The 27,509-nt window shown below is 47.5% G+C and overlaps 1 protein-coding gene across 1 annotated transcript in view; it reads left to right on the top strand.

The window, feature by feature from the left end:
* The window catches only part of LOC112240768 (small G protein signaling modulator 2-like), a 147,301-nt gene that overhangs the window by 78,051 nt on the left and 41,741 nt on the right, over positions 1 to 27,509 (top strand). The window contains 6 exon segments of the mRNA XM_042297707.1: positions 4,798 to 4,932; positions 7,706 to 7,830; positions 9,264 to 9,331; positions 10,823 to 10,986; positions 19,284 to 19,410; positions 19,907 to 20,044. Coding sequence (XP_042153641.1) covers positions 4,798 to 4,932; positions 7,706 to 7,830; positions 9,264 to 9,331; positions 10,823 to 10,986; positions 19,284 to 19,410; positions 19,907 to 20,044 — 757 coding nt within the window.

Here is a 27,509-nt window from a genome sequence, read left to right as displayed (position 1 = left end):
GAGCAATTTCCAAACGCCTGAAGGTACCATGTTCATCTGTACAAACAATTGTACGCAAGTATAAACACCATGGAACCAGGCGTCATACCGCTCAGGAAGGAGATGCGTTCTGTCTCCTAGAGATTAATGTACTTTGATGCGAAAAGTACAAATCAATCCCAGAACAACAGCAAAGGACCTTGTGAAAATGCTGGATGAAACAGGTACGAAACATTCTAAATCCACAGTAAAACAAGTCCTATATCGACATAACCTGAAAGGTCGCTCAGCAAGGAAGAATCCACGGCTCCAAAATGACCATAAAAAAGCCAGACTACGGTTTGCAACAGCACATGGGGACAAAGATCATACGTTTTGGAGAAATGTCCTCTGGTCTGATGAAACAAAAATAAAACTGTTTGGCCATAAAGACCATCGTTATGTTTGGAGGAAGAAGGGAGAGGCTTGCAAGCCGAAGAACACCATCCCAACCATGAAGCACGGGGGTGGCAGCATCATGTTGTGGGAGTGCTTTGCTGCAGGAGGGACTGGTGCACTTCACAAAATAGATGGAATCATGAGGAAGGAACATTTTGTGGACATATTGAAGCAACATCTCAAGACATCAGTCAGGAAGTTAAAGCTTGGTCGCAGATGGGTCTTCCAAATGGACAATGACCCCAAGCATACTTCCAAAGTCGTGGCAAAATGGCTTAAGGACAACAAAGTCAAGGTATTGGAGTGGCCATCACAAAGCCCTGACCTCAATTCTACAGAAAATTTGTGGGCAGAACTGAAAAAGCGTGTGCGAGCAAGGAGGCCTACAAACCTGACTCAGTTACACCAGCTCTGTCAGGACGAATGGGCCAAAATTGACCCACCTTATTGTGGGAAGCTTGTGGAAGGCTACCCGAAATGTGTGACCCACGTTAAACAATTAAAAGGCAATGCTACCAAATACTAATTGAGTGTTTGTAAACCTCTGACCCACTGGGAATGTGATGAAAGAAATAAAAGCTGAAATAAATTATTCTCTCTACTATTATTCTGACATTTCACATTCTTAAAATAAGGTGGTGATCCTAACTAACCTAAAACAGAATTTTTACTAGGATTAAATGTCAAGAATTGTGAAAAACTGAGTTTAAATGTATTTGGCTAAGATGTATGTAAACTTCCGACTTTAACTGTAGCCAGGATAGTTCACTTAGTAACAATTGTTTTCCCAGGAGTCCTGGGAGCAGTTTCTCAGAAGGGCACAGACCCTTGTAGTTAGACAATAGAGCTAAGTAACCACAATGTTATTGGTTCAAATCCCGATGGGTAAAGGACCCAGTCAGTTTCAATCATGGTCGTATTTTCCTGCGTCCCTAATGGCACCTTATTCTCTATATAGTGCACTACTTTAGACCAGGGCCCTATGGAACCCTATTCCCTATATAGTGCACTACTTTAGACCAGAGGGCCCAATAGGTGCCAGTCATATTCTGTTAAAGGTCCCCAAAGCACACAGTTGCCTGGGTCGCGCCTCTTTTCAGTTCGCAGCAAAAACAAGATGCAACAAACAGTCAAACTGGCCCATTTTATCTCTGTTTCCACATTCAAAGACAATCATGGACACTCTTTTACTGACACTTGTGGCTGCTTCGCGTGATGTGTTTTATCTGCAATTTTGTCCTTTGTGCTGCTACTATGTTGAGTTGTCGTGTTGAGTTGCTGTCGTGTTGAGTTGCTGTCGTGTTGAGTTGCTGTCGTGTTGAGTTGCTGTCGTGTTGAGTTGCTGTCGTGTTGTGTTGTCGTGTTGAGTTGTGTTGTCGTGTTGTGTTGTTATCGTGTTGTGTTGCTGTTGTGTTGTCGTGTTGAGTTGTTATCGTGTTGTGTTGCTGTCGTGTTTGCTGTGTTGTCGTGTTGTTGCTGTCGTGTTGTGTTGCTGTCGTGTTGTGTTGTCGTGTTGAGTGTTGTCGTGTTGTTTGTCGTGTTGTGTTGCTGTCGTGTTGAGTTGTGTTGTCGTGTTGAGTTGCTGTTGAGTTGCGTGTTGAGTTGCTTGTCTGTGTTGTGTTGTTATGTCGTGTTGTGTTGTTGCTCGTGTTGTTGTTGTCGTGTTGTTGTTGTCGTGTTGAGTTGCTGTCGTGTTGAGTTGCTGTGTTGAGTTGAGTTGTGTCGTGTTGAGTTGCTGTCGTGTTGAGTTGCTGTCGTGTTGAGTTGCTGTCGTGTTGAGTTGCTGTCGTGTTGAGTTGCTGTCGTGTTGAGTTGCTGTCGTGTTGTGTTGTGTTGAGTTGCTGTGTTGAGTTGCTGTCGTGTTGAGTTGCTGTTGCTGTTGCTGTCGTGTTGAGTTGCTGTGTTGAGTTGCTGTCGTGTTGAGTTGCTGTCGTGTTGAGTTGCTGTCGTGTTGAGTTGTTGCTGTGTGTTGAGTTGCTGTCGTGTGAGTTGCTGTGTTGAGTTGCTGTCGTGTGTTGAGTTGCTGTTGCTGTCGTGTTGAGTTGCTGTGTTGAGTGTTGAGTTGCTGTCGTGTTGAGTTGCTGTCGTGTTGAGTTGCTGTCGTGTTGAGTTGCTGTCGTGTTGAGTGTTGTTGTCGTGTTGAGTTGCTGTCGTGTGTTGAGTTGCTGTCGTGTTGAGTTGTTGTCGTGTTGTGTGTGTTGTTGCTGTCGTGTTTGTGTTGTTGCTGTCGTGTTGTGTTGTTGTTGCTGTGTTGTGTTGTTGTTGCTGTGTTGTGTTGTTGCTGTCGTGTTGTGTTGTTATCGTGTTGTGTTGTTGTTGAGTTGCGTGTTGTGTTGTTATTGCTGTCGTGTTGTGTTGTTATCGTGTGTTGAGTTGCTGTCGTGTTGAGTTGCTGTCGTGTTGAGTTGTGTGTGTATGAGTGTTGTGTTGTTGCTGTCGTCGTGTTGAGTTGCTGTCGTGTTGAGTTGCTGTCGTGTTGTGTTGTTATCGTGTTGAGTTGCTGTCGTGTTGAGTTGCTGTCGTGTTGAGTTGCTGTCGTGTTGTGTTGCTGTCGTGTTGTTATGTTGTGTTGTCATGCTGTGTTGTTGTTGTGTTGTTGTCATGTTGTGTTGTTGTCATGTTGTGTTGTTGTCATGTTGTGTTGCTGCCATGTGTTGTTGCTATGTTGTGTTATTGTCATGTTGTTGTGTTGTTGTCATGTTGTGTTGCTGTCATGTTGTGTTGTGTTGCTGCTATGTCGAGTTGTTGTCATGTTGTTGCTGCCATGTTGTGTTGTGTTGCTGCTATGTTGAGTTGTTGTCATGTTGTGTTGCTGTGTTACTTGAAAATAAAGGAGAGCCGCACACTCTAGGTGCTCAGATGCAAAAATATAATGTCCAACGTTTCGACAGCCAAGCTGTCTTCATCAGGATATGATCACAAACACTGCGGGATGACTCATTTATACAGTGTCAAAAGACACAGGTGTCTGTAATCATGGCCAAGAGTGGCCTGATATCATTGGTTTATTCTCAAATATTAAAATGGCAGACAAAGAACAGCATATAAAAAACAAATGGATAGCATACGATCATAGATTCATTTTAGACTACACAAGCTTACAAACAATTATAATGTCAAAGTCACAAGAATGGCTTCAGATCAAAGTATACGTTGAGACCGAAGGGAGCAAGGATCTCATATCTCGGAGCATCTTAGCACCATTAGGTGCAAAAACTTGACTTACCCAGATGAGGCCCACTTTTTGGAGGCAGGCCACTCGATTTTGTCTCTGCGTTATATTGGCTTCGAACATGTCACCCTCCCTAAGAGAAGAGGTGACCTCGACAATTTATTGTTAAAACAAGAGGATGCCTGGATCTTAAACTTAAAGACCCTTGCTCCCTTCGGTCTCAACGTAGACTTTGACATGTTTGTGATTATACCCTGATGAAGACAGCTTGGCTGTCGAAACGCAGGATATTACATTGTTGCATCTGAGCTCCTAGAGTGTGCGGCCCTCTGTTATTTTCTAGTTTCTACTCCGCTAGCCAGCACCGCTAGCCAGCACCGCTAGCCAGCACCGCTAGCCAGCACCGCTAGCCAGCACCTCTAGCCAGCACCGCTAGCCAGCACCGCTAGCCAGCACCGCTAGCTAGCACCTCGTCTTTATAGGTGTTTCTTTTTCTTCTAGAGTTGTTGTGTTGTTGTCATGTTGTGTTGCTACCATGTTGTTGTTGTGTTGTTGTCATGTTGTGTTGCTACCATGTTGTTGTTGTCATGTTGTGTTGCTACCATGTTGTTGTCATGTTGTGTTGCTACCATGTTGTTGTTGTGTTGTTGCCATGTTGTGTTGTTGCCATGTTGTGTTGCTACCATGCTGAGTTGCCATGTTGTGTTGGTACCATGCTGTGTTGTCATGTGTTGTTGCCATGTTGTGTTGTCATATGTTGTTGCCATGTTGTGTTGTCATATGTTGTTGCCATGTTGTGTTGTCATGTGTTGTTGCCAAGTTGTGTTGCTACCATGCTGTGTTGTCATGTGTTGTTGCCATGTTGTGTTGTCATGTGTTGTTGCCATGTTGTGTTGTCATATGTTGTTGCCGTGTTGTCATGTGTTGTTGCCATGTTGTATTGTCTTAGGTCTCTCTATGTAGTGTTGTGGTGTCTATTTTCTCGTGATGTGTGTTTTGTCCAAACATTTTTATCCCCCCATCCCTGCAGTAAGCCTTTAGCCTCTTGCTAGGCCGTCATTGTAAATAAGAATTTGTTGTAAATTGACTTGCCTGGTTAAATAATGGCTAAATGAAAAAAAAAGAGGGACAATCAGTCAGGATCTGAGTCACGTCCTTACACAATCAATACTCAATAACGTAGACCTTTCTCCTGGCCTGTTTCCCAGATCCGGAAGAGACAGTCCAGCGTCAGCATGTCCGAGGATAAGTTTGCGGCGTCTGCACGGGAATACGTGGAATCTCTTCACCAGAACTCCCGTACTCACCTGCTCTATGGCAAAAACAACGTCCTGGTCCAACCGGTAAGACTACACAGAGTTTTAATACTGTAACATGTAGTAGTATTATTGTAGTACTGTACAAATATTTTTAGTACAGCTAAGAAGAGGATCAGCCACCTTTCTGAACCGGCTTCCTCACTAGGTTTCTTCCTAGGTTCCTGCCTTTCTAGGGAGTTCAAACCCCCTCAGAGCCTGATTCCTCTCTAGGTTTCTTCCTAGGTTCCTGCCTTCTAAGGAGTTCAAACCCCCTCAGAGCCTGGTTCCTTGCTAAGTGTCTTCATAGGTTCCTGCCTTCTAAGGAGTTCAAACCCCCTCCAGTCCCCTCTCCTGTTTTCAATACTCCAGCATCCTCTCCTGTTTTCAACACTCCAGCCCCCTCTCCTGTTTTCAATACTCCAGCCTCCTCTCCTGTTTTCAATACTCCAGCCCCCTCTCTGTTTTCAACACTCCAGCCCCCTCTCCTGTTTTCAATACTCTAGCCCCCTCTCCTGTTTTCAATAGTCCCAGCCCCCTCTCCTGTTTTCAATACTCCAGCCCCCTCTCCTGTTTTCAATACTCCAGCCCCCTCTCTTGTTTTCAACACTCCAGCCCCCTCTCCTGTTTTCAATACTCCAGCCCCCTCTCCTGTTTTCAAAACTCTAGCCCCCTCCCTGTTTTCAATACTCCTGCCCCCTCTCCTGTTTTCAATACTCCAGCCCCCTCTCCTGTTTTCAATACTCCAGCCCCTCCCCTGTTTTCAATACTCCAGCCCCCTCTCCTGTTTTCAATTCTCCAGCCCCTCCCCTGTTTTCAATACTCCAGCCCCCTCCCTGTTTTCAAAACTCCAGCCCCCTCCCCTGTTTTCAATTCTCCAGCCCCCTCCCCTGTTTTCAATACTCCAGCCCCCTCCCCTGTTTTCAATACTCCAGCCCCTCCCCTGTTTTCAATACTCCAGCCCCTCCCCTGTTTTCAATACTCCAGCCCCTCCCCTGTTTTCAATACTCCAGCCCCCTCCCCTGTTTTCAATACTCCAGCCCCCCTCCCATTTTTCAATACTCCAGGCCCCTCCCCTGTTTTCAATACTCCAGCCCCTCTCCTGTTTTCAATACTCCAGCCCCCTCCCCTGTTTTCAATACTCCAGGCCCCTCCCATTTTCAATACTCCAGGCCCCTCCCTGTTTTCAATACTCCAGGCCCCTCTCCTGTTTTCAATTCTCCAGCCCCCTCTCCTGTATTCAATACTCCAGCCCCTCACCTGTTTTCAATACTTCAGCCCCCTCTCCTGTTTTCAATACTCCAGCCCCCTCCCCTGTTTTCAATACGCCAGCCCCCTCCCCTGTTTTCAATAATCCAGCCCCCTCTCCTGTTTTCAATACTCTAGCCCCCTGTTTTCAATACTCTAGCCCCCTCTCCTGTTTTCAATACTCCAGCCCCCTCCCCTGTTTTCAATACTCCAGCCCCCTCCCCTGTTTTCAATACTCCTGCCCCCTCCCCTGTTTTCAATACTCCAGCCCCTCCCCTGTTTTCAATACTCTAGCCCCCTCCCCTGTTTTCAATACTCTAGCCCCCTCCCCTGTTTTCAATACTCCAGCCCCCTCCCTGTTTTCAATACTCTAGCCCCCTCCCCTTTTTCAATACTCCAGCCCCCTCCCCTGTTTTCAATACTCCAGCCCCCTCCCCTGTTTTCAATACTCCAGCCCCCCTGTTTTCAATCCCCCCCTCCCCTTTTCAATACTCCAGCCCCCTCCCCTGTTTTCAATAATCCAGCCCCCTCCCCTGTTTTCAATACTCCAGCCCCCTCTCCTGTTTTCAATAATCCAGCCCCCTCCCCTGTTTTCAACACTCCAGCCCCCTCCCCTGTTTTCAACACTCCAGCCCCCTTCCCTGTTTTCAATACTCCAGCCCCCCTGTTTTCAATACTCTAGCCCCCTCCCCTGTTTTCAATACTCCAGCCCCCTCCCCTGTTTTCAATACTCCAGCCCCCTCCCCTGTTTTCAATACTCCAGCCCCCTCCCATTGTGAGGATAACAACACTGAGCCTTTTTCAACAAAAACAATAAGAGATTGGAGAACACGTTGAGAGGGATCTTAGACCATTCCTCTGTACAGAATCGTTCCAGATCTTTGCTATCCTTCATCTGTTCTTATGGACTGTCCTCTTCAATTCAAAACCACAGGCTTTTCAATGGGAGTTCAAGTCCGGAGACTGAAGTGGCCATTGCAAAATGTTGATTTTTGTAGTCAATTAACCATTTCTTTATAGATTTTGATTCGTGCTTGGGAGTTTAGTTGTAATTGCTAGAAGATCCACTTGAGGCCCATGTGTCAGCCTCCTGGCAGAGGCAACCAGGTTTTTGGGGCCAAAATGTCCTGCTACTGGGTAAAGTTCATGATGCCGTTGATCTTAACAAGGTCCCCAGGACCAGTCGAAGATAAATAGCCCCATAACATCACAGATCCACCACCATATTCTACCGTAGGTATGAGGTACTTTTCTGTGGGGCGGCAGGTAGCTTAGTGGTTTGACCATTGGACTAGTAACCGGAAAGTTGCAAGTTCAAACCCCCGAGCTGACAAGGTACAAATCTGTCGTTCTGCCCCTGAACAGGCAGTTAACCCACTGTTCCTAGGCCGTCATTGAAAATAATAATTTGTACTGAACTGACTTGCCTAGTTAAATAAAGGATAAATAAAATAAATAAAAATACCGACGTTTATCAACAATAAGAGCTCTATTTTCATTGGCACTTTGGGAAAAAGTTATGGTCAGATGGCATGAAAATAAAGCTCTTTGCCCCCCCTCCCCTCCCATATAGAAGAAAGAGATAGAGGTGTTGCGGGGGTACCTGTCTCTTCACCAGTCAGGGGACAACCTCACCTTGAAGTGGACCCCTAACCAGCTCATCAACGGCACCCTGGGGGACTGTGACCTGGAGAAGAGGTAGGTACAGGGACATAGACGTGAAGTACCGTAGGTAGAAACATATGGCGATGGACACACCTTCCTATTTCACCTTTCCCCGGGTCAGAGAGTGGTTGGAGCCCTGAATGCTGATTGGCTAACAGCCAATGGTATATCAGACCGTATACCATGGGATATAGAGGAATATAAACTGGGTGGTTGGAGCCCTGTATGCTGATTGGCTAACAGCCAATGGTATATCAGACCGTATACCATGGGATATAGAGGAATATAAACTGGGTGGTTGGAGCCCTGTATGCTGATTGGCTAACAGCCAATGGTATATCAGACCGTATACCATGGGATATAGAGGAATGTGATGAGGAATAGAACAAAGAACTGTATAAATGTTAACAAACGCGTACACTACCATTGAAAAGTTCTGGTGGTCACTTAGAAATGTCCTGGTTTTTGAAGGAAAAGCACATTTGTTGTCCGTTAAAATAACATTTACATTTCTGATCAATTTGATGTTAATTTTAATGGACAATTTTTTTGTTTGTTGCTTTTCTTTCAAAAACAAGGACATTTCTAAGTGACCCCAAATTTTTTGAATGTGGTAGTGTACATAGTAACATAATAAACTCGGTAATACTATTACAAGGAATATAAACTACTACTAACAGTAATGGAAAACACACAATATCTCAGCCGTAACAACAATTACTGACGTAAACCTCTGATCTGCACTGGAAGGCAACAGTAGTCACGACTGAGTCCTATTGTTTTTCAGGGATGCAAGAAGCATGCATCGGGCCTGGCCAGCCAGTTCAGAACCAGCTAGAAGTTCTTAGCCAATCAGAGAGTGCATGATCAGCTCATGTTCAGAGTGTGGTGGCGAGAGGGCACCAGCTGATTGGCTGATCAAGATCGATATCCCCTCAGTTGAGGAGAGCTAGACAAAGTGGCGCCAGCCGGACATGAACAAATGTTCACACAAACAAGTACAAATGTGAATAAATGTTTTGCAGTACGCTCAGCAGGAGAATTCTCCTTCTACTATATACTAACCCTGGGGGACTGTGACCCAGTCCCAAATCGCACTCTATTCCCTATGTAGTGCACTACTTTTGACCAGAACCCTCCAAAAGTAGTGCACTATAAAGGGTACCCAGGGTACCATTTGGAACACGGCCATATTCATATGCTTGCTGGTTATACATCATTGTGTTTAACCTGTCACCCCCACAACCCCCTATTCTCCCCCAACACCCCACCAATACACCCTGGATGAAGATCTAACCCATGTCCAAATGTATTGGTTGATTAGTTGGATCTTTTCATAAAATGGCACAATAATTTAATTCACTCACTCACTTACTTCTCTCTCTCTCTCCCGGTCTCTCTCTGTCTGTGTCTCTCTGTCTCTCTCTCTCTGTCTCTCTCTCTCTCTCTCTCTCTCTCTCTCTCAGTATCTATTGGGACTATGCGTTGACTGTGCCTTTACGACAGGTCGTGTGCATTCACTGTCACCAGCGACGTGAGTCTACACACACACACCCAACACACTATTACAGTCCACCTCATTATTTCCCATCAACCCCAGTGTTACGGAGGAACTGGATGGCCTTTCCCGTTTCCAATAATACCAGGGAACCCATTCCACCATGACACCTGGGAGGTGTCCCCTATGGCACCCTACCCCCTTTATAGTGCACTACTTTGGACCAGGGCCCATAGAAAACAGGCTGCTATTTGACCATGGCCCATAGAGAATAGGGTGCTATTTGACCAGGGCCCATAGGGAATATGGTGCTATTTAACCAGGGCCCATAGAGAATAGGCTGCTATTTGACCAGGGCCCATAGGGAATATGGTGCTATTTGACCAGGGCCCATAGAGAATAGGCTGCGGTAGGGCAGAAGGTCGGTAGGGCAGAAGGGCGGTAGGGCAGAAGGGCGGAGGGCAGAACGGCGAAGGGCGGGAGGGCAGAACGGCGGGAGGGCAGAAGGGCGAAGGGCGGAAGGACAGAAGGGCGGTAGGGCAGAAGGTCGGTAGGGCAGAAGGTCGGTAGGGCAGAAGGTCGGGAGGGCAGAAGGGCGGGAGGGCAGAAGGTCGGTAGGGCAGAAGGTCGGTAGGGCAGAAGGGCGGGAGGGCAGAACGGCGGGAGGGCAGAAGGGCGAAGGGCGGAAGGACAGAAGGGCGGTAGGGCAGAAGGGCGGTAGGGCAGAAGGGCGGTAGGGCAGAAGGGCGGAGGGCAGAACGGCGAAGGGCGGGAGGGCAGAACGGCGGGAGGGCAGAAGGGCGAAGGGCGGAAGGACAGAAGGGCGGTAGGGCAGAAGGTCGGTAGGGCAGAAGGTCGGGGGCAGAAGGGCGGGAGGGCAGAACGGGGGAGGGCAGAAGGTCGGTAGGGCAGAAGGTCGGTAGGGCAGAAGGTCGGTAGGGCAGAAGGGCGGGAGGGCAGAACGGGGGGGAGGGCAGAAGGGCGAAGGGCGGAAGGACAGAAGGGCGGTAGGGCAGAAGGGCGGTAGGGCAGAAGGGCGGAGGGCAGAACGGCGAAGGGCAGAACGGCGGGAGGGCGGGAGGGCAGAACAGCGGGAGGGCGGGAGGGCAGACAGAAGGGCAGAACTGGGGAGGGCAGCAGGACAGAAGGGCGGGAGGGCAGAGGGGCGGGAGGGCAGAACTGCGGGAGGGCAGCAGGACAGAAGGGCGGGAGGGGAGGGGGAGGGCAGAAGGGCAGAACTGCGGGAGGGCAGCAGGACAGAAGGGCGGGATGGCAGACTGGCAGGGGCGGGAGGGCAGCAGGACAGAAGGGTGGAGGGCAGACGGGCGGGAGGGCAGAAGGGTGGAGGGCAGACGGGCTGGAGGGCAGACGGGCGGGAGGGCAGACGGGCGGAGGGCAGACGGGCAGGAGGGCAGAAGGGCGGAGGATGGAGGATATAGCTGCTCAAGTTTCCTCATTTATCTTAGTGACTCCCTTTATACTGCTCCTCTCAAATTATTCATATCTACCTCTCCCCCCCCCACACAGCGGACTGTGGTGGGACTTTGGTTCTGGTTAGTCAGGATGGTATCCAGCACCCCCCACTCCACTTCCCCCCCGGCGGCCACCTACTTGCCTTCCTGTCCTGCCTGGAGACGGGCCTGCTGCCCCGCGGTCAGCTGGAGCCTCCACTCTGGAGCCAGAGAGGCAAGGTAAGACCTGGTCTCAGAACAGATCTAATACTATAGAGGTGATTGCTATTAAAAACTGGCCTCAGACAGATCTAGTACAATATTATATAAAGAGAGACGTCAGTTAAGTAGTAAGTGCGTGTTACTAAGACCTGACTCCAGAACAGATTTAACACCACTCTGGTCACAGAAAGGTAAAGGGATGACTATTATTTATTTTTTATTTCTCCTTTATTTAACCAGGTAGGCTAGTTCAGAACAAGTTCTCATTTACAACTACGACCTGGCCAAGATAAAGCAAAGCAGTGTGACGAAAAACACAGAGTTACACATAAACAAACTTACAGTCAATAACACAATAGAAAAATCTATGTACAGTGTGTGCAAATGTAGACGAGTAGGGAGGTAAGGCAATAAATAGGCCATTGAGTTGAAATAATTACAATTTAGCATTAATACTGGAGTGATAGATGAGCAGATGATGATGTGTAAGTAGAGATACTGGGGTGCAAGAGGGTAAGTAATAATATGGGGATGAGGTAGTTGGGTGGGCTATTTACAGATGTGACAGTCAAGCAGCTTACTGATCACTGACAGTGATCAGTAAACTGCTCTGACAGCTGATGCTTAAAGTTAGAGAGGGAGATATAAGACTCTTCAGTGATTTTTGCAATTCGTTCCAGTCATTGGCAGCAGACTAGAAGGAAAGACTAGAAGGAAAGTTGCTGCAGGGGGTGCAGAGATGTTGGCCGGGTAGCAGACTAGAAGGAAAGACTAGAAGGAAAGTTGCTGCAGGGGGTGCAGAGATGTTGGCCGGGTAGCAGACTAGAAGGAAAGACTAGAAGGAAAGTTGCTGCAGGGGGTGCAGAGATGTTGGCCGGGTAGCAGACTAGAAGGAAAGACTAGAAGGAAAGTTGCTGCAGGGGGTGCAGAGATGTTGGCCGGGTAAGCGTAGCCAGGTTGCCAGCCGTGGAAAAAGGCTTATTGAAATGATCGTAGATTTATCGGTGGTGACAGTGTTTCCTATCCTCAGTGCAGTGGGCAGCTGGGAGGAGGTGCTCTTATTCTCCATGGACTTTAGTGTCCCAAAACTTTTTTGGAATTAGTGCTACAGGAAGCAAATTTCTGTTTGAAAAAGCTAGCCTTAGCTTTTCTAACTGTCTGAGTATATTGGTTCCTGACTTCCCTGAAAAGTTGCATATCACGGGGGCTGTTCGATGCCAATGCAGAACGCCACTGGATGTTTTTGTGCTGGTCAAGGGTAGTCAAGTCTGGGGTGAACCAAGGGCTATATCTGTTCTTAGTTCTACATTGTTTGATAGGGGTATGCTTATTTAAGATGGAGAGGAAAGCACTTTTGAAGAGCAACCAGGCATCCTCTACTGACAGGATGAGGTCAATATACCTTCCAGGATACCCGGGCCAGGTCGATTAGAAAGGCCGGCTCGCTGAAGTGTTTACGGGAGCGTTTGACAGTGATGAGGGGTGGTCGTTTGACCATGGACCCAGTACGCACGCAGGCAATGAGGCAGTGATCGCTGAGATCCTGGTTGAAGACAGCAGAGGTGTATTTAGAGGGCAGGTTGGTCAGGATGATATCTATGAGGGTGCCCATGGTTACGGATTTAGGGTTGTACCTGGTAGGTTCCTTGATGATTTGTGTGAGATTGAGGGCATCTAGCTTAGATTGTAGGATGGCTGGGGTGTTAAGAATGTCCCGGTTTAGCTTGCCTAACAGCACAAGCTCTGAAGGTAGATGGGGGGTAATCAATTCCCATATGCTGTCCAGGGCACAGCTGGGGGCTGAGGGGGCTCTGCAACACGCGGCAATGGTGAGAGACTTATTTCTGGAAAGGTGGATTTTTAAAAGTAGAAGCTCGACCTGGATAGTAAGACAGCCTACACCTACGACTATAATAATTATAATATATATAATTTAATAATTATAATATATATAATATAAATAATATAAAACTATAATATATATAATATAATAATGATAATATAATATATATAATATGATAATTATAATATATATAATATAATAATTATAATATAATAATTATAATATAATACACTGCTCAAAAAAATAAAGGGAACACTAAAATAACACATCCTAGATCTGAATGAATGAAATATTCTTATTAAATACTTTTTTCTTTACATAGTTGAATACATTATAAAATCAAATTTATCAACCCATAGGTCTGGATTTGGAGTCACACTCAAAATTAAAGTGGAAAACCAACAGGCTGATCCAACTTTGATGTAATGTCCTAAAACATGTCAAAATGAGGCTCAGTAGTGTGTGTGGCCTCTGTAGACCTCCCTACAACGCCTGGGCATGAAGGTGGCGGATGGTCTCCTGAGGGATCTCCTCCCAGACCTGGTCTAAATGGACAGTCTGTGGTGCAACGTGGCGTTGGTGGATGGAGCGAGACATGATGTCCCAGATGTGCTCAATTGGATTCAGGTCTGGGGAACGTGCGGGCCAGTCCATAGCATCAATGCCTTCCTCTTGCAGGAACTGCTGACACACTCCAGCCACATGAGGTCTAGCATTGTCTTGCATTAGGAGGAACCCAGGGCCAACCGCACCAGCATATGGTCTCACAAGGGGTCTGAGGATCTAATCTCTGTACTTAATGGCAGTCAGGCTACCTCTGGCGAGCACATGGAGGGCTGTGCGGCCCCCCAAAGAAATGCCACCCCACACCATGACTGACCCACCACCAAACCGGTCATGCTGGAGGATGTTGCAGGCAGCAGAACGTTCTCCACGGTGTCTCCAGACTTTGTCACATGTGCTCAGTAGGAACCTGCTTTCATCTGTGAAGAGCACAACCCCTGTTCTCTGGCAAATGCCAAACGTCCTGCACGGTGTTGGGCTGTAAGCACAACCCCTACCTGTGGACGTCGGGCCCTCATACCACCCTCATGGAGTCTGTTTCTGACCATTTGAGCAGACACATGCACATTTGTGGCCTGCTGGAGGTCATTTTGCAGGGCTCTGGCAGTGCTCCTCCTGCTCCTCCTTGCACAAATGCGGAAGTAGCGGTCCTGCTGCTGGGTTGTTGCCCTCCTACGACCTCCTCCACGTCTCCTGATGTACTGACCTGTCTCCTGGTAGCGCCTCCATGCTCTGGACACTATGCTGACAGACACAGCAAACCTTCTTGCCACAGCTCGCATTGATATGCCATCCTGGATGAGCTGCACTACCTGAACCACTTGTGTGGGTTGTAGACTCCGTCTCATGCTACCACTAGAGTGAAAGCACCGCCAGCATTTAAAAGTGACCAAAACTTCAGCCAGGAAGCATAAGAACTGAGAAGTGGTCTGTGGTTACCACCTGCAGAACCACTCCTTTATTGGGGGTGTCTTGCTAATTGCCTATAATTTCCACCTGTTGTCTATTCCATTTGCACAACAACATGTGACATTTATTGTCAATCAGTGTTGCTTCCTAAGTGGACAGTTTGATTTCACAGAAGTGTGATTGACTTGGAGTTCCATTGTGTTTTTTAAGTGTTCCCTTTATTTTTTTGAGCAGTGTATACAGTGCCTTGCGAAAGTATTCGGCCCCCTTGAACTTTGCGACCTTTTGCCACATTTCAGGCTTCAAACATAAAGATATAAAACTGTATTTTTTTGTGAAGAATCAACAACAAGTGGGATCATGAAGTGGAACGACATTTATTGGATATTTCAAACTTTTTTAACAAATCAAAAACTGAAAAATTGGGCGTGCTAAATTATTCAGCCCCTTTACTTTCAGTGCAGCAAACTCTCTCCAGAAGTTCAGTGACGATCTCTGAATGATCCAATGTTGACCTAAATGACTAATGATGATAAATACAATCCACCTGTGTGTAATCAAGTCTCCGTATAAATGCACCTGCACTGTGATAGTCTCAGAGGTCCGTTAAAAGCGCAGAGAGCATCATGAAGAACAAGGAACACACCAGGCAGGTCCGAGATACTGTTGTGAAGAAGTTTAAAGCCGGATTTGGATACAAAAAGATTTCCCAAGCTTTAAACATCCCAAGGAGCACTGTGCAAGCGATAATATTGAAATGGAAGGAGTATCAGACCACTGCAAATCTACCAAGACCTGGCCGTCCCTCTAAACTTTCAGCTCATACAAGGAGAAGACTGATCAGAGATGCAGCCAAGAGGCCCATGATCACTCTGGATGAACTGCAGAGATCTACAGCTGAGGTGGGAGACTCTGTCCATAGGACAACAATCAGTCGTATATTGCACAAATCTGGCCTTTGAGTTTGAGTTTATTTTTATTTTTACAGGGACAGTGCACATTAATCAACGTTTCAGTAAAAGTGCCGGTTTTAGCCAGCCGGCTAATTTTCAACCGCAGTCCCTGGGCAGGTTATTAAAAACAATTACAATATAGACAATAGCAACATAGAACAAGCAAGACATAGCAACATAGGACAAGCAAGACGTAGCATACAGACAGAGCAACATAGAACAAAAAGCAGCAAGACAAAATTCATCAAAGCAACAAAGTGTTTCCACACCTCACAAGCTACAGACCACAGACAACATGGAGAGCGGCAAAACACAGCTAGGGACCATGTTCACAAATCTGATTGACCTTTAGCCATGTCTTCAAGCATTTTGTGAAAGTGTGATATGTGGTGCAGTTATGTGTGTCTGATGGCAGTGTATTCCAGACATGGGAAGCTCTCACAGAGAATGCAGATTTACTAAAGGTGCTTTTCCTTAGGGGAACTATACAGTCACCTCTCATGGCAGACCTTGTGGATCTGCTGCCATATGTCTGGGTTTTCTGTTTAACAAAAATATTGAGTGGAGGGGAGGAGCCAGGCCATTAAGGATCTTGAATACAAGACATGCGTCGGTGTATTGCACAAGATTTTCCCAACTCAAGAGCTCATGCTTTCTAAGGATGTGACAATGATGATGGCTATTGGGCTTCCTATCAAGCACTTTGAGAGCCTGTTTGTAGACAGACTGAATAGGTTTTAATGTTGTACAGCAAGCTTGGGCCCAACTAGTCAAGCAGTATGTTAAGTGGGGAGTATCATAGATTTGAAGTACAGTTTTGCTACCTCTGTAGTCAAACAATTTCGTATAAATCGGAAATTAGCTAGGTTGAATTTGGTTATTTGAATTACCTTTTTCACATGCTTTTTAAAAGAGAGGTTGGAATCAAGTATGATGCCAAGGTACTTAAAATCAGATACCACCTGGAGCTTCTCCCCTGACACATAGACATCTGTTGCCCTCTTTGTGAAGAACATGCAAACAGTTTTTTTCACATTGAGATGCAAACACGAGTCACTGAGCCACTTTGTAACCTGGACCATTACAGTAGTGAGTTATTGTGCAGCTTGTTGTTTGCTCTTTGCACATATATCACTGTATCATCTGCATACATTTGAACTTCAGACCCAGTACAGACAGAAGGCAGATCATTAATGTACAGGCTGAACAGGAGGGGCCCCAGTATTGACCCTTGGGGCACGCCCACATCATAGCTACGAGTGGGCGACAGCTCATTGCTCACTCTGACACACTGAGTTCTGCCTTCGAGGTATGATTTCATCCATCTCAAGGCATCAGGGGAAAAGTTGAACTTGGACAATTTTGTGATGAGAATCTCATGGTTAACAGTATCAAAAGCCTTCCTTAGGTCCAGAAACACAGCCCCAACAACGCCCCCTTTGTCCATCTTGGACTTCACATTTTCCAGAAGAAAGCAGTTGGCCGTTTCTGTGGAGTGTTTCACTCTGAAGCCAAACTGCATGGAGTGTAATGTGAAGGGGCTGTTGTTGAGGTGGGCAATCAGTTGTTCTGCTACACACTTTTCAACAACCTTTGACACCACAGGTAGTATACTAATGGGCCTGTAGTTACTCACGTTAGCAGGGTCGCCTGATTTAAAGATGGCCGTTATTATGGCCAACTTCCATACCCTTGGAAACACACCGAGACCAATAGATGTGTTGGTGACCTTAGTAATGGGGCCAATGAGTGACTCTTTGTAGTTTTTAAGAAAGGTAGAGTCCATCCCAAACACATCTTTGGCTTTAGAGTTCTTTAGTGAGCTAATCACCTTGTTCAACTTTGACTCAGAAACCTCCCTTATGATGAAGACAGGTTGAGTGTCATTCACTAGCACTGAGCCCAAGAAACCAGTGGAGGGGTTCTGTGTCAGTACCCTGACAGAGTCAATAAAGTAGAATTGAAGGCTATTGCTATTTCGACTGCATCCTGTGTTAGATTGTTATTCACCATGATTTCTAGTCTTTTTGCAGTGTTACTATGGTCTTTCCCTGTTAACTTTTTTAGATTCTCCCATATCAATTTAGAATTTCCCTTTGCTTCACCAATTATGTTAATAAAAAGGTTTGCCTTGGCCTGTCTGATTTCTTTCATCACCTTATTTCTCAACATGGAAACATACGTCTGTCATGCTCTAATTTAGATTTATGGAAGAGTGGCATGAAGAAAGCCATTTCTTAAAGATATCCATAAAAAGTGTTGTTTAAAGTTTGCCACAAGCCACCTGGGAGACACACCAAACATGTGGAAGAAGGTGCTCTGGTCAGATGAAACCAAAATTGAACTTTCTGGCAACAATGCAAAACGTTATGTTTGGCGTAAAAGCAACACAGCTCTTCACCCTGAACACACCATCCCCACTGTCAAACATGGTGGTGGCAGCATCATGGTTTGGGCCTGCTTTTCTTCAGCAGGGACAGGGAAGATGGTTAAAATTGATGGGAAGATGGATGGAGCCAAATACAGGACCATTCTGGAAGATGGATGGAGTCTGCAAAAGACCTGAGACTGGGACGGAGATTTGTCTTCTAACAAGACAATGATCCAAAACATAAAGCAAAATCTACAATGGAATGGTTCAAAAATAAACATATCCAGGTGTTAGAATGTCCAAGTCAAAGTCCAGACCTGAATCCAATCGAGAATCTGTGGAAAGAACTGAAAACTGCTGTTAACAAATGCTCTCCATCCAACCTCATTGAGCTCGAGCTGTTTTGCAAGGAGGAATGGGAAAACATTTCAGTCTCTCGATGAGCAAAACTGATAGAGACATACCCCAAGCGACTTACAGCTGTAATCGCAGCAAAAGGTGGCACTACAAAGTATTAACTTAAGGGGGCTGAATAATTTTGCATGCCCAATTTTTCAGTTTTTGATTTGTTAAAAAAGTTTGAAATATCCAATAAATGTCATTCCACTTCATGATTGTGTCCCACTTGTTGTTGATTCTTCACAAAAAAATACAGTTTTATATCTTTATGTTTGAAGCCTGAAATGTGTCAAAAGGTCGCAAAGTTCAAGGGGGCCGAATACTTTCGCAAGGCACTGTATATAATATAATATAATAATTATAATATATATATATAATATAATAATTATAATATATATAATAATTATAATATGTGTGTATATATATATATATATATATATATATAATAATTATAATACATATAACATAATAATTATAATATATATATGTTAAGGTAATTTTTATCAATGATGACTAATTATGTATACATTTCAATCAGGACTGACTAGTCCAAATGCTATTATGTACTGTACATAATGAATTTTCTCTCTTGCTCCCATTCCCAATTGTATATAATATAGTCAGGAGTTTAGTAACAATGACGGTCTCTTCCTTTGTACAAATTAATGAACTATCTCCAGACTGTCTAGAATGCTGATTTACAACGACTGACCTTGGCTTCAGGCGAGGAGGGAAGGCTCGAGAGCTATAGGGCCTCTCTACTAGTGTCATGAAGAGAGAGAACATTTAGAAAACGCTGACGTCATTTTCAGTTTATAACCTGTGGTAAAATGTGTATGTACCAGTACTCTCTTGAATTAAATGCTGTTACCTGACTTTTAAGACCGGGGCTCTGTCCATTTCTTATAAAAATATAGGGTCTTACAAACCCTTCGAATGCATTGACAGAGTAATGAATTCTGATTGGGAAATAATACAGAGGAATTTAGAATTCCTTTATCAATATATAATATAATAATTATAATATATATAATATGTGCCATTTCGCAGATACTTTTGTCCAAAGCGACTTACAGCCATGCAGCATATGTTTTACGTACGGATGGTCCTGGGAATCGAACCCACTACCCCGGCATTACAAGCAACATGCTCTACCAACTGAGCCACACAGCAAAACCATAAATACAGTGATCTAGTATACATAAACTATAAATTGTTGCCGACTCCTGCGACAGTGTATAATGTGTATGCGTGTGTGTGTGTATGTATATTCTAGGGTAAGGTGTTTCCTAAGGTAAGGAAGAGGACCAGCACAGTCAGGCTGTTAGATCAGGAGGGAGAGGAGCAGACAGCAGCTGACTATGTGTTCCGTATCGTCTATCCTGGACACCACCACGACTCCAGTGAGTTACCCCCTCCTTCCAATACACACACACACACACACACACACTGTAGAGGCTGTAAGCTGTAGAGACTGTAAGCTATAGAGACTGTAAGCTGTAGAGACTGTAAGCTGTAGAGACTGTACGCTGTAGAGACTGTACGCTGTAGAGACTGTACGCTGTAGAGACTGTACGCTGTAGAGACTGTAAGCTATAGAGACTGTACGCTATAGAGACTGTAAGCTATAGAGACTGTAAGCTATAGAGACTGTACGCTGTAGAGACTGTACGCTGTAGAGGCTGTAAGCTGTAGAGACTGTAAGCTATAGAGACTGTAAGCTGTAGAGACTGTAAGCTGTAGAGACTGTACGCTGTAGAGACTGTACGCTGTAGAGACTGTACGCTGTAGAGACTGTAAGCAGTGACCATAAACTACCACCACACCACCAGGCCTATAGATGGCGCTGTGTAATATGTTTAACTGTGTGATCTGTGTGTATTATTACCTGGTATATAGCAGTGACCATAAACTACCACCACACCACGGGCAGCCGTGCTCCCTCGCTGGATGATGATGAAGAGGAAGAGGACAGACTCCAGGCTATGATCTCAATGATCTGTTGGCGGAACCTCACAGATCCTAATGTCATGAAAGGTTTTTATCTATCACCTGACCCCCCACTCCCAACCCCTTACAAACTTCACTACCCACAATTCACCTCCTGGTCCATCCCTCCCCATCTTACCCACCCATCTAAACCTCTGTGTGTCTCTTTGTCCCCGTGGCCTTATCCAACAGTGCAGGGTAGGTTAGGGCATGTATGGTTGGTTGCTTGGGAGAGTTAGAGAGGGGAGAGAGGATGGCTGTTGAGTATACGCTCTCTCTTCAATACAAAATGACAAAACTAGAGACCGAGAGGGGGGAGAGAGGGAGAGAGGGCGGGGGAGAGAGAGGAAGGACAGAAATGGGAGGGGGGAGAAGGAGAGGAAAAGAGAGGGAGAGAGGGCGGGGAGAGAGAGGAAGGACAGAAATGGGAGGAGGGGGAGAAGGAGAGGAAAAGAGAGGGAGAGAGGGCGAGGGAGAGAGAGGAAGGACAGAAATGGGAGGGGGGAGAAGGAGAGGAAAAGAGAGGGAGAGAGGGCGAGGGAGAGAGAGGAAGGACAGAAATGGGAGGAGGGGGAGACAAACATGAAGCCAATCTGATATGTAAGAGATTCATACCGTAGCCTAGTTACCTGAAGCCCCTTTATTCAGCATTGGCGTCAATATTCCCTTGTAGGGACCTTGAATCAACGCACTGCTTGTACTTCTGTAGATCATACCACAGAGACAGAACCATTCATTCAATTGCCAGGGTAAAAGGCTCTACGCATCGATGTACTACTGTACAGTGCATTCGGGAAAGTATTCAGACTTTTTGCACATGTTGTTACGTTACAGTCTTAATGTAAAATGGATGTCAGCAGTCTACACACAATACCCCCAAAAATGACAAAGCAAAAACAGGTTTTTTTTAGACATTTTTGCAAATGTATTAAACTTTTTCAACAGAAAGGTATTCTGACCCTTTTCTATGAGACTCATAATTGAGCTCAGCTGCTTCCTGTTTCCATTGATCATCCTTGAGATGTTTCTACAACTTGATTGGGGTCCACCTGTGGTAAATTCAATTGATTTGGACATGATTTGGAAAGGCACACGCCTGTCTATACAAGGTCCCACGGTTGACAGTGTATGTCAGAGCAAAAACCAAGCCATGAGGTTGAAGGAATTGTCCGTAGAGCTCCGAGACAGGATCATGTCGAGGTACAGATCTGGGGAAAGGTACCAAAAAATGTCTGCACTATTGAAGGTCCCCAAGAACACAGTGGCCTCCAACATTCTTAAATGGAAGAAGTTTGGAACCACCAAGACTCTTCCTAGAGCTGGCCGCCTGGGGAATCGGGGGAGAAGGGCCTTGATCACTGAGGTGACCAAGACTCCGATGGTCACCCTGACAGAGTTCTAGAGTTCCTCTGTGGAGATGGGAGAACCTTCCAGAAGGACAACCATATCTGCAGCATTCCAAAAATAAGGCCTTTATGGTAGAGTGGTCAGACGGAAGCCACTTCTCAGTAGAAGGCACATGAAAGCCCGCTCAGAGTTTGTCATAAGGCACCTAAAGGACTCTCAGACCATGAGAAACAAGATTCTCTGGTCTGATGAAAACAAGATTGAACTCTTTGGCCTGAATGCCGAGCGTCACATCTGGAGGAAACCTGGCACCATCCCTACGGTGAAGCATGGTGGTGGCAGCATCATGCTGTGGGGATGTTTTTCAGTGGCAGGGACTGGGAGACTAGTCAGGATCAAGGGAAAGATGATTCGAGCAAAGTAAAGGGAGATGCTTGATGAAAACCTGCTCCAGAGCGCTCAGGACCTGACTGGGGCGAAGGTTCACCTTCCAACAGGGCAACCACCCTAAGCACACAGCCAAGACAACGCCAGAGTGGCTTCGGGACAAGTCTCTGAATGTCCTTGAGTGGCCAAGCCAGAGCCCAGACTTGAACCCGATTGAACATCTCTGGAGAGACCTGAAAAATAGCTGTGCAGCAACACTGCCCATCCGACCTGACAGAGTTTGAGAGGATCTGCAGAGAAGAATGGGAGAAACTCCCCAAATACAGGCGTGCCAAGCTTGTAGCATCATACCCAAGAAGACTCAAGGCTGTAATCGCTGCAAAAGGTGCTTCAACAAAGTACTGAGTAAAGGGTCTGAATACTTATGTAAATGTCATATTTCAGTTTTTTATTTGTAGTAAATTAGCAACATTTCTAAAAAACTGTTTTTGTTTTGTCATTATAGGGTTCTGTGTGACGATTGTTTTTTTTTAATACATTTGAGAATAAGGCTGATATGTGACTAAATGTGGAAAAAGTCGAAGGATCTGAAAACTTTCCGAATATAAACACTAGATTGCTGAATGCGGTGTATTGGCCATTGAGAGGTTTTGAAGCCACCGATCGGCCATTTTGGTACTCCCCAGTAGGAAACAGTCCTCTGTAGTAATGAATGGAATTCTACACTATTTCAAGGTAAAGTTTCAAGGACAGAATTATGCCTTTAAGTATTTTGTTGTTGGGACAGTAATCCAAAAAAAATTGTACTCTAGTCCCAGTTCTGATGGTCCTCTCCTCTCAGTGGGGCAGTACCATGTTGGTCCCAGTTCTGATGGTCCTCTCCTCTCAGTGAGGCAGTACCATGTTGGTCCCAGTTCTGATGGTCCTCTCCTCTCCTCTCAGTGGGGCAGTACCATGTTGGTCCCAGTTCTGATGGTCCTCTCCTCTCAGTGGGGCAGTACCATGTTGGTCCCAGTTCTGATGGTCCTCTCCTCTCCTCTCAGTGGGGCAGTACCATGTTGGTCCCAGTTCTGATGGTCCTCTCCTCTCCTCTCAGTGGGGCAGTACCATGTTGGTCCCAGTTCTGATGGTCCTCTCCTCTCAGTGGGGCAGTACCATGTTGGTCCCAGTTCAGATGGTCCTCTCCTCTCCTCTCAGTGGGGCAGTACCATGTTGGTCCCAGTTCTGATGGTCCTCTCCTCTCAGTGGGGCAGTACCATGTTGGTCCCAGTTCTGATGGTCCTCTCCTCTCAGTGGGGCAGTACCATGTTGGTCCCAGTTCTGATGGTCCTCTCCTCTCAGTGGGGCAGTACCATGTTGGTCCCAGTTCTGATGGTCCTCTCCTCTCCTCTCCTCTCAGTGGGGCAGTACCATGTTGGTCCCAGTTCTGATGGTCCTCTCCTCTCAGTGGGGCAGTACCATGTTAGTCCCAGTTCTGATGGTCCTCTCCTCTCAGTGGGGCAGTACCATGTTGGTCCCAGTTCTGATGGTCCTCTCCTCCTCAGTGGGGCAGTACCATGTTGGTCCCAGTTCTGATGGTCCTCTCCTCTCCTCTCAGTGGGGCAGTACCATGTTGGTCCCAGTTCTGATGGTCCTCTCCTCTCCTCTCAGTGGGGCAGTACCATGTTGGTCCCAGTTCTGATGGTCCTCTCCTCTCAGTGGGGCAGTACCATGTTGGTCCCATTTCTGATGGTCCTCTCCTCTCCTCTCAGTGGGGCAGTACCATGTTAGTCCCAGTTCTGATGGTCCTCTCCTCTCAGTGGGGCAGTACCATGTTGGTCCCAGTTCTGATGGTCCTCTCCTCTCAGTGGGGCAGTACCATGTTGGTCCCAGTTCTGATGTTCCTCTCCTCTCAGTGGGGCAGTACCATGTTGGTCCCAGTTCTGATGGTCCTCTCCTCTCAGTGGGGCAGTACCATGTTGGTCCCAGTTCTGATGGTCCTCTCCTCTCAGTGGAGCAGTACCATGTTGGTCCCAGTTCTGATGGTCCTCTCCTCTCAGTGGGGCAGTACCTGTTGGTCCCAGTTCTGATGGTCCTCTCCTCTCAGTGGGTCAGTACCATGTTGGTCCCAGTTCAGATGGTCCTCTCCTCTCAGTGGAGCAGTACCATGTTAGTCCCAGTTCTGATGGTCCTCTCCTCTCAGTGGAGCAGTACCATGTTGGTCCCAGTTCTGATGGTCCTCTCCTCTCCTCTCAGTGGGGCAGTACCATGTTGGTCCCAGTTCTGATGGTCCTCTCCTCTCAGTGGGGCAGTACCATGTTGGTCCCAGTTCAGATGGTCCTCTCCTCTCCTCTCAGTGGGGCAGTACCATGTTGGTCCCAGTTCTGATGGTCCTCTCCTCTCAGTGGGGCAGTACCATGTTGGTCCCAGTTCTGATGGTCCTCTCCTCTCAGCGGGGCAGTACCATGTTGGTCCCAGTTCTGATGGTCCTCTCCTCTCAGTGGGGCAGTACCATGTTGGTCCCAGTTCTGATGGTCCTCTCCTCTCCTCTCCTCTCAGTGGGGCAGTACCATGTTGGTCCCAGTTCTGATGGTCCTCTCCTCTCAGTGGGGCAGTACCATGTTAGTCCCAGTTCTGATGGTCCTCTCCTCTCAGTGGGGCAGTACCATGTTGGTCCCAGTTCTGATGGTCCTCTCCTCTCCTCTCAGTGGGGCAGTACCATGTTGGTCCCAGTTCTGATGGTCCTCTCCTCTCCTCTCAGTGGGGCAGGACCATGTTGGTCCCAGTTCTGATGGTCCTCTCCTCTCCTCTCAGTGGGGCAGTACCATGTTGGTCCCAGTTCTGATGGTCCTCTCCTCTCAGTGTAGCAGTACCATGTTGGTCCCATTTCTGATGGTCCTCTCCTCTCCTCTCAGTGGGGCAGTACCATGTTAGTCCCAGTTCTGATGGTCCTCTCCTCTCAGTGGGGCAGTACCATGTTGGTCCCAGTTCTGATGGTCCTCTCCTCTCAGTGGGGCAGTACCATGTTGGTCCCAGTTCTGATGTTCCTCTCCTCTCAGTGGGGCAGTACCATGTTGGTCCCAGTTCTGATGGTCCTCTCCTCTCAGTGGGGCAGTACCATGTTGGTCCCAGTTCTGATGGTCCTCTCCTCTCAGTGGAGCAGTACCATGTTGGTCCCAGTTCTGATGGTCCTCTCCTCTCAGTGGGGCAGTACCTTGTAGTCCCAGTTCTGATGGTCCTCTCCTCTCCTCTCAGTGGGTCAGTACCATGTTGGTCCCAGTTCAGATGGTCCTCTCCTCTCAGTGGAGCAGTACCATGTTAGTCCCAGTTCTGATGGTCCTCTCCTCTCAGTGGAGCAGTACCATGTTGGTCCCAGTTCTGATGGTCCTCTCCTCTCCTCTCAGTGGGGCAGTACCATGTTGGTCCCAGTTCTGATGGTCCTCTCCTCTCCTCTCAGTGGGGCAGTACCATGTTGGTCCCAGTTCAGATGGTCCTCTCCTCTCCTCTCAGTGGGGCAGTACCATGTTGGTCCCAGTTCTGATGGTCCTCTCCTCTCCTCTCAGTGGGGCAGTACCATGTTGGTCCCAGTTCTGATGGTCCTCTCCTCTCAGTGGGGCAGTACCATGTTGGTCCCAGTTCTGATGTTCCTCTCCTCTCAGTGGGGCAGTACCATGTTGGTCCCAGTTCTGATGGTCCTCTCCTCTCAGTGGGGCAGTACCATGTTGGTCCCAGTTCTGATGGTCCTCTCCTCTCAGTGGGGCAGTACCATGTTGGTCCCAGTTCTGATGGTCCTCTCCTCTCAGTGGGGCAGTACCATGTTAGTCCCAGTTCTGATGGTCCTCTCCTCTCAGTGGGGCAGTACCATGTTGGTCCCAGTTCTGATGGTCCTCTCCTCTCCTCTCAGTGGGGCAGTACCATGTTGGTCCCAGTTCTGATGGTCCTCTCCTCTCCTCTCAGTGGGGCAGTACCATGTTCGTCCCAGTTCTGATGGTCCTCTCCTCTCAGTGGGGCAGTACCATGTTGGTCCCAGTATTATGGTCCTCTCCTCTCAGTGGGGCATTACCATGTTGGTCCCAGTTCTGATGGTCCTCTCCTCTCCTCTCAGTGGGGCAGTACCATGTTGGTCCCAGTTCTGATGGTCCTCTCCCTCAGTGGGGCAGTACCATGTTGGTCCCAGTTCTGATGGTCCTCTCCTCTCAGTGGGGCAGTACCATGTTGGTCCCAGTTCTGATGGTCCTCTCCTCTCAGTGGGGCAGTACCATGTTGGTCCCAGTTCTGATGGTCCTCTCCTCTCAGTGGGGCAGTACCATGTTGGTCCCAGTTCTGATGGTCCTCTCCTCTCAGTGGGGCAGTACCATGTTGGTCCCAGTTCTGATGGTCCTCTCCTCTCAGTGGGGCAGTACCATGTTGGTCCCAGTTCTGATGGTCCTCTCCTCTCCTCTCAGTGGGGCAGTACCATGTTGGTCCCAGTTCTGATGGTCCTCTCCTCTCCTCTCAGTGGGGCAGTACCATGTTAGTCCCAGTTCTGATGGTCCTCTCCTCTCCTCTCAGTGGGGCAGTACCATGTTGGTCCCAGTTAAGATGGTCCTCTCCTCTCCTCTCTGTGGGGCAGTACCATGTTGGTCCCAGTTCAGATGGTCCTCTCCTCTCAGTGGGGCAGTACCATGTTGGTCCCAGTTAAGATGGTCCTCTCCTCTCCTCTCAGTGGGGCAGTACCATGTTGGTCCCAGTTCAGATGGTCCTCTCCTCTCCTCTCAGTGGGGCAGTACCATGTTGGTCCCAGTTCAGATGGTCCTCTCCTCTCAGTGGGGCAGTACCATGTTGGTCCCAGTTCAGATGGTCCTCTCCTCTCAGTGGGGCAGTACCATGTTGGTCCCAGTTCTGATGGTCCTCTCCTCTCAGTGGGGCAGTACCATGTTGGTCCCAGTTCAGATGGTCCTCTCCTCTCAGTGGGGCAGTACCATGTTAGTCCCAGTTCTGATGGTCCTCTCCTCTCAGTGGGGCAGTACCATGTTGGTCCCAGTTCTGATGGTCCTCTCCTCTCAGTGGGGCAGTACCATGTTGGTCCCAGTTCTGATGGTCCTCTCCTCTCAGTGGGGCAGTACCATGTTGGTCCCAGTTCAGATGGTCCTCTCCTCTCAGTGGGGCAGTACCATGTTGGTCCCAGTTCTGATGGTCCTCTCCTCTCAGTGGGGCAGTACCATGTTGGTCCCAGTTCAGATGGTCCTCTCCTCTCCTCTCTGTGGGGCAGTACCATGTTGGTCCCAGTTCTGATGGTCCTCTCCTCTCCTCTCTGTGGGGCAGTACCATGTTGGTCCCAGTTCTGATGGTCCTCTCCTCTCTGTGGGGCAGTACCATGTTGGTCCCAGTTCTGATGGTCCTCTCCTCTCAGTGGGGCAGTACCATGTTGGTCCCAGTTCAGATGGTCCTCTCCTCTCAGTGGGGCAGTACCATGTTGGTCCCAGTTCTGATGGTCCTCTCCTCTCAGTGGGGCAGTACCATGTTGTCCCAGTTCTGATGGTCCTCTCCTCTCCTCTCAGTGGGGCAGTACCATGTTGGTCCCAGTTCTGATGGTCCTCTCCTCTCAGTGGGGCAGTACCATGTTGGTCCCAGTTCAGATGGTCCTCTCCTCTCAGTGGGGCAGTACCATGTTGGTCCCAGTTCTGATGGTCCTCTCCTCTCCTCCCAGTGGGGCAGTACCATGTTGGTCCCAGTTCTGATGGTCCTCTCCTCTCAGTGGGGCAGTACCATGTTGGTCCCAGTTCAGATGGTCCTCTCCTCTCAGTGGGGCAGTACCATG

The sequence above is a fragment of the Oncorhynchus tshawytscha genome, linkage group LG14 (assembly GCF_018296145.1).
Source record: "Oncorhynchus tshawytscha isolate Ot180627B linkage group LG14, Otsh_v2.0, whole genome shotgun sequence".
NCBI lineage: Eukaryota > Metazoa > Chordata > Actinopteri > Salmoniformes > Salmonidae > Oncorhynchus > Oncorhynchus tshawytscha.
The sequence above is the reverse complement of the archived record's forward strand: the minus strand, read 5'-3'. Positions and strand labels throughout refer to the sequence as shown.